Raw genomic sequence first — 14,857 nt, forward strand, 5'->3', positions numbered from 1 at the left:
TCGTGCTTACATGATCTCCCTTCTATTTATTTCACTCCGAGTTTTTATTAACAACAGCCACTGAATTGTATTAGGTACCTTCTCAGGGCTTTAAATATATTTAATTACTTGTTATTTCTCTTTTAATTTGTTCATGTGATTCATTTTTTAGCTAGATATTCTATAATAAATTCTACTTGGTGTGCTTTTATATACTGCTAAATTTTCTATGCTAATATTTCAGAAGCTACTTTCTACGCTACATTTATAAGTGCATCATTCTTCTTGGTCACATATCAAGTTTCAGTGATAAGTTTATAATTGTTTCATAAAGTGCAATAGAGAACTTGCCAAAAAAATTTTTTTCTTATAGTCTGTGGAGATTTCTCAGACCAGTGATTTTCAAAGTGTGACCAACTTAGAGGACAGCTGAAGTCAGCGCTATTTTTACAATAATGGAACACCGTGTACCCTTTCTGTTGCCGTCCACATGGAAGGCAATCACCCCATCATAGGATTCTCCAATCCTCTCACTCTTCACTGACGAGTGTGAAAGGAAGATAAAATCTAGCTGCACTTAAGACGCTGTAGGAAAGCAGCAAGATTTATTCATTTTATCAAATCTTGACACTCGAGTAGATATGGTTTTCAATATTCTGTGTGATGAAACGTGAAGTGTCTACACAGAACATGATGGGAGCCCTTAGGGAACGAACGCATCGCGAGATTGAGGTGCATGCTGAAAGGACCAGTAGAGAACTCTAGCTCCCAGGCTTGGATAGTTGGCAAATGTCTTCTTGTAAAGAACGAATCAGCTTGATCCTTATGCATCTGCCAGTGTTTGTGACTCGTATTGGAATGTGAGCCAGCGGTGAAAATTCTATCTGTCCTCACAAGCTTGATCTCTTCCTAGTCATCAAAGGGCTTTCCTGGGGTTGGGGGTGTGGCTCAGTTGGCAGAGTTGGGTTCCATGTCCTGCAATGTGTGAAACTTGGCACGACTGTGCAATCCCAGCTCTCGGGAGGTGGAAATAGAAAGCTCAGGAGCTCCAGCTCAGCCTTAGGTACTCAATGAGTTCATAGCCAGCCACATCGGACCGCGTCTGGGGCGGGGTGTGGGGGGGTGTGTGTGTGGGGTGGCTGGATTCACTGATGAGAAATGGTGATATGAGTGGGGTTTTAAAATATTGCTTAATAAAAGTGACAAAATTTGTGAGATCTACATATATCAACGAACCAATATTTTCCAAATGACTAATGTATGATGTCACAAAATTATGAATGAGAAGAAAAAATTTTATTCCAAGCTCAAGATGAACCATCGGGCTTTTAATGTAAGAGAATGAACAGTTCATCAGTATAGTTTCAGATTCCATACTGCGACTGAGTAGAAGGGTGTGTGTGGGGGGGGGGAGGCCAGCAGGCAACACTGAGTGATGTTCTTTAGGTGCCATCCACCTTTCCTTTTAAGATAGGGTCTCTGATTGACATGGAAGTCTCCAGAGAAACTCAGTTGGCTGGCCTGTGAACTTCAGGGATGAAGTGGAAGTTTCTGGCTGGGTCATGTGATGCAGGCTCATATGGTGTTTTGATGAGGCAACACCCAAGGGAGGACACGTTATGTTTGGAGAGAGAATAACCAGGAGTCAACAGACAGTGACAGGCATGCTTGCATAACTAGCTTTGCAATGTTTTGCTGGTCTCATGTCTTCACTGATCTTCACTCCCTTGAGAGAGGCATGGCAGAGAACTCTTGGTATCCCTGCTGGTTCTGGTTGTTCCTGTTAACTCGTGCAGATTCAGCCCAGATTCAGTGGATGTTTCTGTTGGATTGTGCTACAGCTGCTGATTTGTGTTTGCTATCCTGAACTGGGCTGCTGGTATCCTGACAGAGATTGGAATCACCCTCAAAGAATTACTTCTAAACAGGTCTATAGCCCCTTGTCCTATTTACCATTTTTTCCCTCCCCTATCTTTGGATGGTAAGCTAGAAGCGGGGAGGTTGAAGCTTTTGAGAACTCGTATCAAAAAGTAGGTTTTGAAAAATCTAAGCCTACACAGGGATCTGCCTGTCTCTGCCTCCCCAACACTGAGAGTACAACGTGTACCACCATGCCCAGCTTTAAAAAGGGCAGGGATGGTGCTCAAGGGTTTGAATTCAGGTCCTCTTTCTTGCATGCCAAGCACTTTAAAGACTGAACTATCTCCACAGCCAGAGAGAGAGAGAGAGAGAGAGAGAGAGAGAGAGAGAGAGAGAGAGAGATCACAAGGACCTACTAGAGATACTCTTCCCTTTTTCCAACTACATATTTCTATGAGGTTGGATTTTCTTGAGCTACTTAGCCAAAATAAGATATTGCATTCAACTGAATGCAGAAATAGACATGAAAAATATTTTTGTATTAGATGTTAAACAAATTTTAAACAATATAAAATAATGCCACTATGTTCATTTGAGTCTTTGAAAATGTTATTTCTTAAAAAGCACATTTATACTATGTAGTATCTTAGTTAGGGTTTTACTGCTGTGAACAGACACCATGACCAAGGAAACTCTTATAAGGACAACATTTAATTGTGACTGGCTTACAGGTTCAGAGGTTCAGTCCACTATCATCAAGGTGGGAACATGGCAGCATCCAGGCAGGCTTGGTGCAGGAGGAGCTGAGAGTTCTACACCTTCATCTGCAGGCTGCTAGCAGAATAGTGACTTCTAGGCAGCTAGAATGAGGGTCTTAAAGCCCATGCTCACAGTGAGATACCTATTCCACCAAGGCCGAACCTCCAAATCGTTCCACTCCTTGGGCCAAGCATATTCAAACCATGACATGTAATATGTTTGTCATGGTATTTTATAAATGAATTATGGCTTACATAAAGTTAAGGTGACCTTTTGAAGATCATGTCATTCTCAATAGTGAGAGATTCGAACATGATACCTTTGTAAATGGGGTCCCCTCCATCACTCTTATGTTGGAGTTGTTTGGTCACTTTCATAAATTTTTCACAGCAAATCACCCACCTCTTTGAGATTTTCAAGTTCATGGTCAGTAGGCTTCAGGAGATTCCTTCCAGTCTGTTCCAAGTTCTGGCTATTGCTTCTTTCTTCTTCTTGACCTTGAATTTTTCTCTCTGGAACTTCCTACTTAATTGCAGACATGCTGCTAGAAAACATTGTAAAAGCTTTGGGTAAAGACTATAGGAGACAGTAGTGGACAAGAACTGTCAAGGAAGGAAAGGATGCTGAGTGACCTATGGATGGCCTCTCATCTGATCTTTTGAAAGTCAAGAAAAACATGGCAGTTGGGTTCTTAACAGGTGTCTCAGTGTGGGTTTCCAAAGGAAGACTGATATTTGTAGATTTTTCCAGCCCCTCTTGGCCAAGATTTGCTTCTCAACTTCCAGCAATCTTAAACAATCGTAAATTTAATTCTGTTACCAACCTTGGATCAGGCTCTAGACTCATTCTAACAACCCTTACAGACATGACTGATCTAAAAACTAGAATGTCTGTTTATTAATTTCCTGCATCTCTGGGTCAAAGTGTTTCTACACGTTGCTTGTAAATCGCTGTCCTTTCTTTGGAAGTGCTCTTGGAGTACCTCAGTAAGGAGATGAAGAATTTCCAAATCTGCAGGATTTGGCAGAGGAACGAGGTTGTAATGAGACTTGTGATCCTGAGGTTGAGGCAGTGAAATGAGACCTCTAAATTTCCACATGAAATATTGGCTAGGATGGGCTGTGTGATGAAGTGGGTGTCTGAGGGCCAGGGCCACACCCTGGGAGGGTTGCTGCCTTGTGCTACCTATTCCCAGTAGATGGACAAGGGATGCTTTGATCTGAAGAGAGAATTTGAGCAAAATACCACAAGACTTATGGCAACCACATCAGTTATAGGATGCACCCTGGTATCAGAAACACTGCAGCATGAAGACGTATTTGTGGTTTTAGAAAACCAGAGCAAGCCACAGTCTAGAAAGTCCAGAATAGAAAATTAGCAGTCTGGAGGCCTGGGGCTTGCTTTTCACTGCCTGCCATTCAAATTTCTTCTTGCAAATCCATCTTCTCCTTGGCATTCTGACTTTGCCTTAACAAACTGTTTACAGTTTTCCAGTAACTACACCCTTAGGAGAAGAGGGTAGTAGCCAGTGCTGTGCTGGTAAATGCTTAGTACCTGTTCTTTATGCACATGTGTGTGCAGAAGTGTGCACATGTGTGCATACATGTTTACTAAAGCAAAGTGTGTAGAGGACACAATTTATAAATAGCCATAAAGCACACGGTACTCTTTATTGTAAATTCCATACATCCAACTGATTCTCAATGTTTCCATTGATTTTTCACAGAACTCCTGTGTCCCAAGCTGACATATGATTGTAGTTGATGAACAAGGCCATCTCTCACACAAATGCTGGGCGATATTTTTGTTTAGATTAATGAATGAGACAGAAACAAAACAATGAAGATGTATGTCAGAGCTACACTTATTTGTCAATGATGTGAGAGGCCATTGCAACAGACAGAGGTCTTAAAATGTCCTGAAGAATGTTTCTTTAAGGATTTTGTCCCATTTATAAGTGATGGCTACAGACTTTGTGGGTTTTAACTTATTTTGTATTGATAGTTCTCCACTACAGAAAGATTGGCTCCCTAGGCAATGGTTAGCCATGACCAGGACATTCCTGTTTGTCACAAATAGAAAAGGGGTTGCTACTGATCTGCTGAGTAAAGACCCTTCCTTTTCTCTTTCCCCTTCATCTGCTAGCTTGCCTGCGGGAACCTAGAAGTCCTTCCTATTCCTCCCAGCTCGTTAGCCACTATCATCTTTACTGTTAGATCGAGAACCAGTTGGGGAACAGAACTTTAACATCAGGCCCATCCCCTACAGGGCACTAACACTTTACTTTTTAAAGTTGCCCAAGGTCGAGGAATCCTAACCTGTATTATTAATACTATAACTGTATTTTTGCATACATGGTGTCAGAGGGCATCCTGTGTTTAGAGACTAGAGGTCAATGTCAGGTATTTTTCTCTCACTCTCCACCTTATTTTTTGAGACATATCCATAGTTTATATAATACCAACAACAAAATGTTAGATTGAGTGTACTTGCATCGTGTCTGACCTATGAGATGACCAAAAAGCCTGTAAAAGATTATTTGTAGCGATGTCTGTGGGTTCTTCATGAACATCTTACACCCTTGGACACCAGAGTTCCTGGCTCTTCCGTTTTGAGACTTCAGGGCTTAACCAGCACACCATCTTATTGCTCCACCCAAATTATCAAAAATCCAGACTGAGTTCCAACACTAGCTTCCCTAGTTTTCAGCTTGCAGATGCAAGTGAGACTTTCAGGCTGCCATAATTATAAATCAATTTGCACATGAATCTCCTCTTGTAGCATCTGTGGTTACACGTAGTCATTTTGGATAGTAATGTTAAAGCAATACACACACAGTAGAAGTCATACTTGGGATTTTGGTCTTCTCCCCAGGTTGGTGATACCTGGTAAGATATTATCTTGAGCTTTTGGGTAGCAGTCAGTTTTCTACAGTGTACTTTGTGTGTGTGTGTGTGTGTGTGTGTGTGTGTGTGTGTGTGTCTAGGCAGGTGTTTGTGAGGTTAGGTGTAGTAAATATATTTTCAAATTATGATATTCTTGATTGTTGGAGACCGCTCTACCAAATGTTGGAACCCGCACTGCCAAAAGCTTGGGGTCCAAAATTGTTAGAGCCCGCACTGCCCCAAGCTTTGGGGGCTAAATTGTTCTGGCTCATACTGCTGCTCTGGTCCTTAGGTCAGGGTTCAGCAAAAGAGAGAGTGTGAGGGCAGACATGAAGAATGGAGACCAGACAGAGTGTGATTCAGTCCCGTTTATTCTCAAGTCTCTTTTCCTAGTCCAAGTTTCTTGTTCCTAAGTCTCGAGTTCCTAGTCCCTAGTGCCTCCAAGTTCCAAGTTTCCAGCCCTTCTTCTATCTGCCTCTTGCCTTTTATAAATCCCACTTCTTAAGTCACACCTTTAAGTCACACACCCAAGGGAAAATCCTGGGTATATAAAACAAGATTGTTATCAGAGTGTGCTCAGCTGTTGTAGGCTGTTGAAAACAAGTCTCTTGTCAAGGTATATGGCTGCAAGGATGATAGCTGCCTTCTGTTGGCTCTCCACACTTGATGACTGTGATTCTTAGTCTTCATTGTCTACTTTATTGGATTCAAAATCACCATGGAAACACATCTCCGGGTGCATCCACAAAGGGTTAAATGAACAGGCATAAGATGTGGCTGGGGTACTGAAGGTAAGGAGAAAATGAGCTGGGCACTGTGGCATGTAGCTCTTGCTACCTCCCCTAAGCTCTGGAACAGCCACACTACCAGCTTACCCAGATTCCCTTGGATCTGAGGATGAAACACACACACACACACACAAACACTTAATTAGTTTTCAACCAGCCTTATTGGCTCAACTGCTGGGCATCTCCAATCTCACATGGCTAGCTTGTTCTTCCCAATACTCTTAGCTCAGCACCTCTCAACCTGCCCTCAATGCCCATTGCTCAACCACCTCCAGTCCCAGCTCTAACACCAAACTCCTTCCTGGAGAAGTATCCTGTGGCCGCTCTGCCTGAGATCTCACGGCTGGTTTGCTTTTCTCCCTCTGAAGCATGGCGAACACTCCTTTTCTCTCTCCACTGAGTATTCTAGCTTGCCTGCAGGGACTCGGAAATCCCACCTATTTCTCCCAGCTCATTAGTCGCTAGCATCTTTATTGGTATGTTGCTGCCGGAGCTGCCCCACACTTGGGGGCCAAAAATGTTGGGGACCGCTCTATCAATGTTGGAACCCACACTGCCAAAAGCTTTGGGGGCTAAACTGTTAGAGCCCGCACTGTCCCAAGCAGCTCTGGTCTGCGAGTTGGGGTTCAGAAAGAGGGAGAGGACAGACTCGAAGAATGGAGACCAGACAGAGGTGATTCAATCCCGTTTATTCTACAGTCTCTCTTCCTAGTCCAAGTCCCAAGTTCCTAGTCCCTAGTGCCTCCAAGTTCCAAGTTACTTCTTCCAAGTGCTAAGTGCCTAATGTCTAATTCCAAGTTCTTCCTCCAACTGCCAAGTGCCTAATACCTAATAATCCTTCTTCCGAGTTCTCTAGTCCAAGTGTCTTCTTCCTCAATGCCTAATTCCTACTGATTTCTTCTGTCTGCCTCTCACCTTTTATATGTCTCACTTCTAAGCCACGCTTCTAAGTCACACCCTTAAGTCACGCCCTTAGGTCTTATCTCTAAATCACACCTTAAGTCACACCCTTAAGTCTGGGCTCTAAATCACACCTTTAAGTCTCACACACCCAAGGGAAAATCCTGGGTATCTAAAACAAGATGGTATTAGAGTGTGCTCAGCTGTTTTAGGCTATTGTAATCAAGTCTCTTCTCAGGGTATATGGCTCAAGATGGCTGCAAGGGTGATAGCCGCCTTCTGTCAGCTCCCCACATTGATAGATCAAAAATCGATTGTGGAACAGAACTTTAGCATCAGAGCCATTCTCTGCAGGGCACTAACTTTACTTTTTAACTGCAGATACCGTGTCACCATGCTTTTACTGGTATGCTCTCCACACCATGGTGGGATGTATCTCTTCAAAGTGTGAGGCAAAATAAAATCTATCTTCCATAAATTGCTTCTTGTCAGATTGATGGTTATAGAAACAAGAAAAACATCAAACACAGGGGGTTTATTGGGATACAATCTTCTTATAATCAGAAGAAAATTAATATATCTTCTACACAAATCCTGGTGGTTCTGTTCTTCTGGAGGCACAGTCATTATCATTGATTTCAAACTAGTAACATAATGGACAAGTGAGGAGTTGGTCAGAGATGTTCCATGCTATTGAGTGACATCTCACCTCAAAGATGCAGATGTCACAAACCCAACAGCACAAAGAGTAAAACCATAAGTAAGCCACTGATTCACAAAATCCTTTAACAATCTCCTGTGGGTTGGAGTCCACCAGTCTGGTTTTAACCTGCCAGTGAAATGGCTACCTACCATTCTCAAATTCAGATGTTTATTTCCTGAGTCTCGTGGAGACATACAATTCCAGTTCCTGTTTCCCAACGAAGGGAGGAAGGTCTCTGACCTGGATTGGATTTTGTATGTGCCCAGAGTTACATTTAACAAAACATTCATGTAAATGTGGCTGGACCCATCAGACCTCAGAAATCTCATTAGAGAAGAGATAGGCACCATAACATGACACCTATGAGAATGTTGCAAATACATAGACACATAGACACGGACCTCCTCTTGTCCTCTGTCTCTCAGACTGTTTCTGACGTACCCCCTTTCTACAGTGAGATTCTGCAATAATATACCATCAATTCTCAAAGTGCTCGATGGAGCAGCAGCAGCTGCCTCACTCGGAAACTCTAGGATGTGGGAACCAGCAGCTTTGTCATTAAAAAACAACGAACAGGCTCTTCTGAGGCTAAAGATTGAGACCCACTATTACGATTATTTCTCTTTCTTTTTTAAAAGTTCTATTTTATCCATTAGGATTACAACAAGATAAATTTAGGTTATCTTGATAACATTTCGTATTACCCTCCAGTCTCCAAATCTGACAGATAAGTTTTTAGGATGCATTGCTCCTCCACCGGGATAATCTCATCAACTGTGTATTGATTTATATTACTTCATCTTTCCAAAGATGGCCGTTTTTAACTTCTGTGAATACTGTGGCCCATATACACCAGCAAATCATCATATAATCTAATACTATTTAAGCTCTCGGGGCCCAATTCCTGTTCTTCCCAAGCTCACTGATTCCTTCTTCATGGGTAGGAACTGTGCTTTGGGGCTTGGTTTGGGCTATAGCATTTAAAGGAATGAAGAGGTTGTGTCAGACACTGAATGATCATGAGTACTTTGAAATAGTACTTCCCTTAACCCCTCGATTTCTTGTTGTCTTAGTTAAGGTTTTTACTGCCGTGAACAGACACCATGACCAAGGCAAGTCTTATAAAGGACAACATTTAATTAGGGCTGGCTTACAGGTTCAGAGGTTCAGTCCATTATCATCAAGGCAGGAGCATGGCAGCATCCAGGCAGGCATGGTGCAGGAGGAGCTGAGAGTTCTACATCTTTATTTGAAGGCTGCTAGCAGAATACTGACTTCCAGGCAGCTAGGGTGAGGGTCTTTGATTTGAGATGCTCATCATGATTTAATGTACATTTGCATAAACATAGAAATCAAAGTTGGGAATTGAAGAAGAGCTAGCCCCTTCTGAGTTTACACTGAGAGTGTCCCATCTGGCAGTGAAGCCTTTGTTGTCTGTGAACCCTCACACTGTTATTAGGAGCCATGCCAACACTTCAGGTTTGGGGGTCACAATCTCTAGTTCCTAAATCAGAAGGATGCTGGTATATAGTTTCACCTTGGCAACAGATATTCATTTAAGAATGTCAGCATGTGGCCGGTGGTGGTGGCGCACACCTTTAATCCCAGCACTTCGGAGGCAGAGGCAGGCGGATTTCTGAGTTCAAGGCCAGCCTGGTCTACAGAGTGAGTCCCAGGACAGCCAGGACTACACAGAGAAACCCTGTCTTGGAAAAAAAAAAAAAAAAAAAAAAAAAAAAAAAAAAAAAAAAAAAAAAAAAAAAAAGAATGTCAGCATGTTTCATCTAAGAACAGAAGTTACACATACATCTTTTACTTTTAAAAAAAGTTATTACATTTAGTCACTTATTATTCACTTGCATTCGTGAATGTGTGTGTATATGTGTGTGTATGTTGTGGTATGGTCGTGGTTAGAGGACAACTTTGAGAATCTGCTCTTTCCTTCCACCTTGTGGGTTCCCAGGGATTGAACTCAGGTCATCAGCAACTGCTTTTAGCTATTTGGCCATCTTTCTGGTCCCCAGATATCCTTTAGGTGAAATATCCTATTACACACATAGACACACACACTCACACAGTATAAAACTTTCTAATGAGTAACCCTTTCAGTTTTTATTTTGATAAACCATCTTACCTATAGTTGAGTTTGAACTGAATGCTATTTCATTTTTTTTAGAATAGAAAAAAGTAATATAAAATATCGTTGAATTATGACAACTAAAAATAAAAATGCTTTCATGACATGGAACCAAGAGGCTCTAAGATCAGAAAAAAATAATCAAAACCAAAATTCTACCAAGTATGGTGGTACACTCTGAGGTTGGAGCAGGAGGATTACTCTGATATCAAGAGTTTGAGACCTGCCCAGGCAACACAGTGAGTCCCTGCATGACAATAAAAACAAATAAAAATAAAATTTCAACATTTTTTCTTGGACTAGGTTATAAGAAAGAATGACTATAATCTCCAATCATCATTGAAAATCTTCATTGCTGAATGCATAACCAGGAAACACAATAAATTTACGGGGCATTGAACAGGCAATTATTAAATACTGCCACTTTAAACTTGATTTATTCATTTATTTCTCATTCTCTAGTATGTTAGCCCTCTTGGCAAGCAAGTAAATTGAGGGACTATGAAGCAAACCAGTAAAGCTCTTGCTTTAATACAATTGAGATGCCCTACAAGGAGGATTTAGGAGCAAACAAGCTGGTTCAAACGGGCAGAATAACGATTTAAAGAGACAAACCCACCCACATGGACGCCTGCCTTTTGTTCTTTTCTACCTGTCTACTAAAATCACAAGTGTGCAGCTGGAGGGTACCGCTAGGGGGCAACAATACTCAGCGGCTTTGCCAGCGTTAGCATCGAGGGGCGCTCCCTACCTTCCTTTCGTTCATCCTGACTTCCGCCGGAAGCGGCTCCGGCAGTTGTTGTTTTCTGATAATTGGGCTCTCGTCGTGTGGTGGTTCGTCTTCTTTCCCCTCCTTCGGCCGGTGGGGTTACCGCGGAGGAGCTGGAGAGTCAAAGTGGAGCTTAGACACTGGGAGCGAGATGGACATCCTGAAGTCAGAGATTCTGCGGAAGCGGCAGCTGGTGGAGGACAGGAACCTGCTGGTGGTGAGTCCTGTGGCGGTGAAGTTTGGGCTTGAGGATGTTGTTACTGTGCGGTGTCGGCACTGAGAGGGTTTGGGGCAGCCACGGGGCTGACAGATCAGCCACGGTGCTAGGCAAGTTGCTGGCAGAGGAGGTAAGGGCTAGAGTGTTGATTTGAACCCTAGTCTGGCTTACTTCGGCGGCGCTTGCTGTCCTAACCTGTATCAGCTGCAGGCCGAGTGCTAAAACAACTTACTAGTCATTCTGTATCCCAAATCATGTTGCGAGGAGTTAGTAAGCTTTGCCCCTAAGCGATCTGGCAACACGTCCTAGAGTTCAGTGTTTGTTCCTCTTTGTGTGCGAGTGTGTAAAAATTTATGTGCGAAGGACTGCTTGGGTCTTGTTAACTATTCAGTGATTTTTTTTTTTTTTTTTTTTTGACAAATGCAAACACCAGTCTCCACGAGGAGATTAAAATAGCAACGTCCACTTGATTTATTTGAGCTGTTTCTCAGAATTGGTTGAGCAGATTCTGAGTCCTCGAGAAGCTTTGTTGTCATAGCTCCCTGGGTTACAGAGTACACGTATGCTTGAGTCGTAGAAAATGCCACTGGGTCTTTTTAAACATAGCTCTACCATGTTACACATCCGTGAGCAGTGTCAGAGGCTGGCTAGTCTGCACTCGTGCCCGCTGTTTACGTTGTCTGCCTTTTCGGTGGAGAGGGATCTGTATGATTCTAATTTTCATCTTCTTGATAATTTATAAGTACTTTTTGTGTGATTTTTTTTTTGTTTTCTTTTAAGATACGTATTTTCGAAGTGTGAAAACTGCTTTCAAATTTAAATTAGGTTAGTCTTTAATTCTCTGGACTTTAAATTAGGTTAGTTATGAATTCCCAAGACGACTCTATGTATCCCACCACTTTTTTTTTTTTTTTTGATAAGTATATGTTTTCTGCATATTTTCTTCCAGATTAGGCTATTTCCTTTTTTTTTTTTTTTTCTTTCGAGACAGGGTTTCTCTGTGTAGCCCTGGCTGTCCTGGAACTCACTCGGTAGACCAGGCTGGCCTCGAACTCAGAAATCCGCCTGCCTCCTCTGCCTCCCAAGTGCTGGGATTAAAGGCATGTGCCACCACTGCCTGGCCACCACTGGCTTTTTATTTTGATAGAGCACAGTTTGTTTTTTTCCTCACCCTGCTTCCACCCTTTCCCTTTCTTTCAGTTCTTCTATATAGTCTTGCTGTATCATCCAGGTTGGCTTGAATTGCTGCTTCAGCCTCCCAAAAGCTAGGACTACAGTGGTGTATCTAGCTTCAGTATGGGGAGTTTTTAATGGTATCATTTTTTTTTTTCTGTGTCTCTTTGGGAGATTAAGACAGTGTATCCAGTTGGAAAATAGTTGGGCAGTTTCTTAAAATTAAGTGGACATTTGGCCTGTGAGCCCGCCATTCTTACTGTTGGATACATTTGAGTAAATTATATAGGCGGCTATCTTTTCTACAAGTTTACAGATGTTTATGAAATACTGGTCATTTTAAGAACATTTTGAATCAGATTTTCATTTGATGCAAAGGAGGAGTTATAAAGTAACAAAACTCAGAATTGGTATGCTAAGATGGCTAAGATTCCAGATGATGAGACCTCACACATTCCTCTGGAGTGTTCCTGTTGGTGAGATCTCCAGAACTGGCTCTGTATGCCACAATTTCTGTTTTGATTTGGAGAAAATAACAAAAGAATCTCTCTCTGTGGTTCAGAGTCAATGTCTGTAAGTTAGGAAACTGAATAAAAAAACATTTTGAAAATGCTGTTGGTATATTCTCTTTGCTGTGAGAACTCCTACTTCAGTCAAGTAAAATACTTGAGTTTATCACATATCAGAACACAGGTCTTCTCTGGAGGAGGGGACCACCATACGGGGACTTGGAGGGATTATCTTCAGGACTGAAAATACTAAATTCTTGAAAAACTGAGAAGTGTTTTTATTTGAAAGGTTTCTAGGCCTGCTTGATAGCTATTAGGCATGAACTTCTGCCAAGGGCATGTTAGTAATGCACTGTTTTGTCTTTGCTAGGAAAATAAAAAGTACTTCAAGCGGAGTGAACTTGCCAAAAAAGAAGAGGAAGCATATTTTGAAAGATGTGGCTACAAGGTAGGAAAGTTCTAGCTTTTATGTTGTCAGATATTTCTGAGTTTAAATTTTTTTACAGCTGTTGTTAAATAACAAAATTATTGATCTCTGTTCAATTTATCAATGTTATACATTAGCCTATAAGTGAGAAGCCTTCTGGAGAGGTAGGAGTTTTTGGTTTTGATTTGGCTTTAAAAAAAAAAAAAAAACAACAACAACAGATCTTGAATTCAGGAAAATACATGCATGACTTTTGCTTGGAATGGTTTGGCTTTCTGTGGACAGCATGAACTGGCTTGAGATCAAAGCTTGAATTTTTTTTTTAAATTAAGTCCCCGTTCTGATATTTCTTATCTTCATCTCTCCCACTATTCTCTCTCCTATCTCTCTCAATAAAAGTGTGTTTTGAAAGAGCTCAAAACACTTTATTCATTCAGCCTTGATTGTTTCAGCAGCAAGTGGTATTGTCTCTGCTTCCTTCTGCCTACTTTAAGAAGTTAGTTTTATGTTAATATTGCTCATAATTTCTTTTGGGCCTAGTACTCCTGCTTGAAATAGAGACATAGCCTGTCTGCCTTTGCTTGCTTTAATCATGGGGCAGCATTTGTATAGTCTGGTTAGAAGAATTGTTAAGTCCATGAACTTCCTGAAAGGCCTCACTTGTGTGCTTTAGCTGCATGACTCAGATGACCTTTCACATTGTCTTGTTGGTGATGCTTGGGAGGGGTTGAAGCTTAGAAGGTGGAGAAGCTGTTTCAGTTGTTTTCAAAGCAGACATAGTTTACTACTCAGCTCAACACAGGTTCCACCAAAACATGCTGGATCATACATTTGATAATACTCCTGTGCATGGACTGGAGAAAGTTCTGGAAGTTAATTTGTATGGTATAGCATTTCTAGAGGAAAGCATTAAGAATGTAAGTGCTCATGTGTGTGCATTTGACTTTATTCTTTTACTGTTTGAAAAGGCAAGTATGGAAGGAATATTTTAAAGATAGATGCTTTAAAGTTTATCATTATATTTTAATAGGTTTCTGTAAAGATACCAACTTCATTTACTTCTAGTTTAGAAAACTAAAAGACATTTTATTATATAAATAACCATTGAGTAGCTATGTAGACAGAAGAGTTCTCATGCCTTGCTTGCCCAGCATCATGGCCAGGCTTGACCTGGAGTCAGAATCCTTTATCATGTACTCTCTCTGCTGACTCGGTCTTTTTAAGTGTGAACCTTTGCTACCCTTTGAGAAGGTAGGAAAGTAATCAAATGTGTGTGCCTTTTGCTTTATGTGGATCCTTTTGTTGATGTGAGCAGTGCTGACTCTATGGAGATAGTGCCACAATCTTCAAATCAACTGACAGAATGGCTTAGATCTTTGTCCCAGAGCTGTCAGCTGTCTATGTATGTATTCGCATATATGATGTAAAAGTACATCAGAACTTAGATGGAAGAAATACCTGTCTTCTGTTGCTCTTTAACAACCTTCCCTCCTTGGAGTAGTGACTGTATAATACAGTTGCTTTTACTCCTTTGTTGGAGCTAGCCCCCAGTTTTAAAGCTTGGTGCTGGGTTTACCTGTATAAGTATTCAAAACACTAGGTTTTTATCTCTATTTTATTTTACCTTTAACCAGAAACTATGGAATCATGAATTGCATAATTTTTATTGTGCAAATTTTCTTAATGGGACAGTAGTTTCTTAAAGCAGTTCTTTCTGTTTCTTTGAATTTATTTCTACTTCTGAACTTTAA

The 14,857-nt window shown here is 41.3% G+C and overlaps 1 protein-coding gene across 2 annotated transcripts in view; it reads left to right on the forward strand.

The window, feature by feature from the left end:
- Positions 1 to 10,775: 10,775 nt before the first annotated feature.
- The window catches only part of Prpf18 (pre-mRNA processing factor 18), a 30,925-nt gene continuing 26,843 nt past the window's right edge, over positions 10,776 to 14,857 (forward strand). The window contains exons 1-3 of one of the 2 annotated variants that reach the window (XM_034510793.2): positions 10,776 to 10,997; positions 13,050 to 13,127; positions 13,244 to 13,270. In XM_034510793.2, coding sequence (XP_034366684.1) covers positions 10,932 to 10,997; positions 13,050 to 13,127; positions 13,244 to 13,270 — 171 coding nt within the window. In that variant the 5' untranslated portion in view covers positions 10,776 to 10,931. The remainder of the gene's footprint in view (positions 10,998 to 13,049; positions 13,128 to 13,243; positions 13,271 to 14,857) is intronic. The other variant, XM_034510792.2, reaches the window with a different exon arrangement.

The sequence above is a fragment of the Arvicanthis niloticus genome, chromosome 8 (assembly GCF_011762505.2).
Source record: "Arvicanthis niloticus isolate mArvNil1 chromosome 8, mArvNil1.pat.X, whole genome shotgun sequence".
NCBI classification, from domain to species: Eukaryota; Metazoa; Chordata; class Mammalia; order Rodentia; family Muridae; genus Arvicanthis; species Arvicanthis niloticus.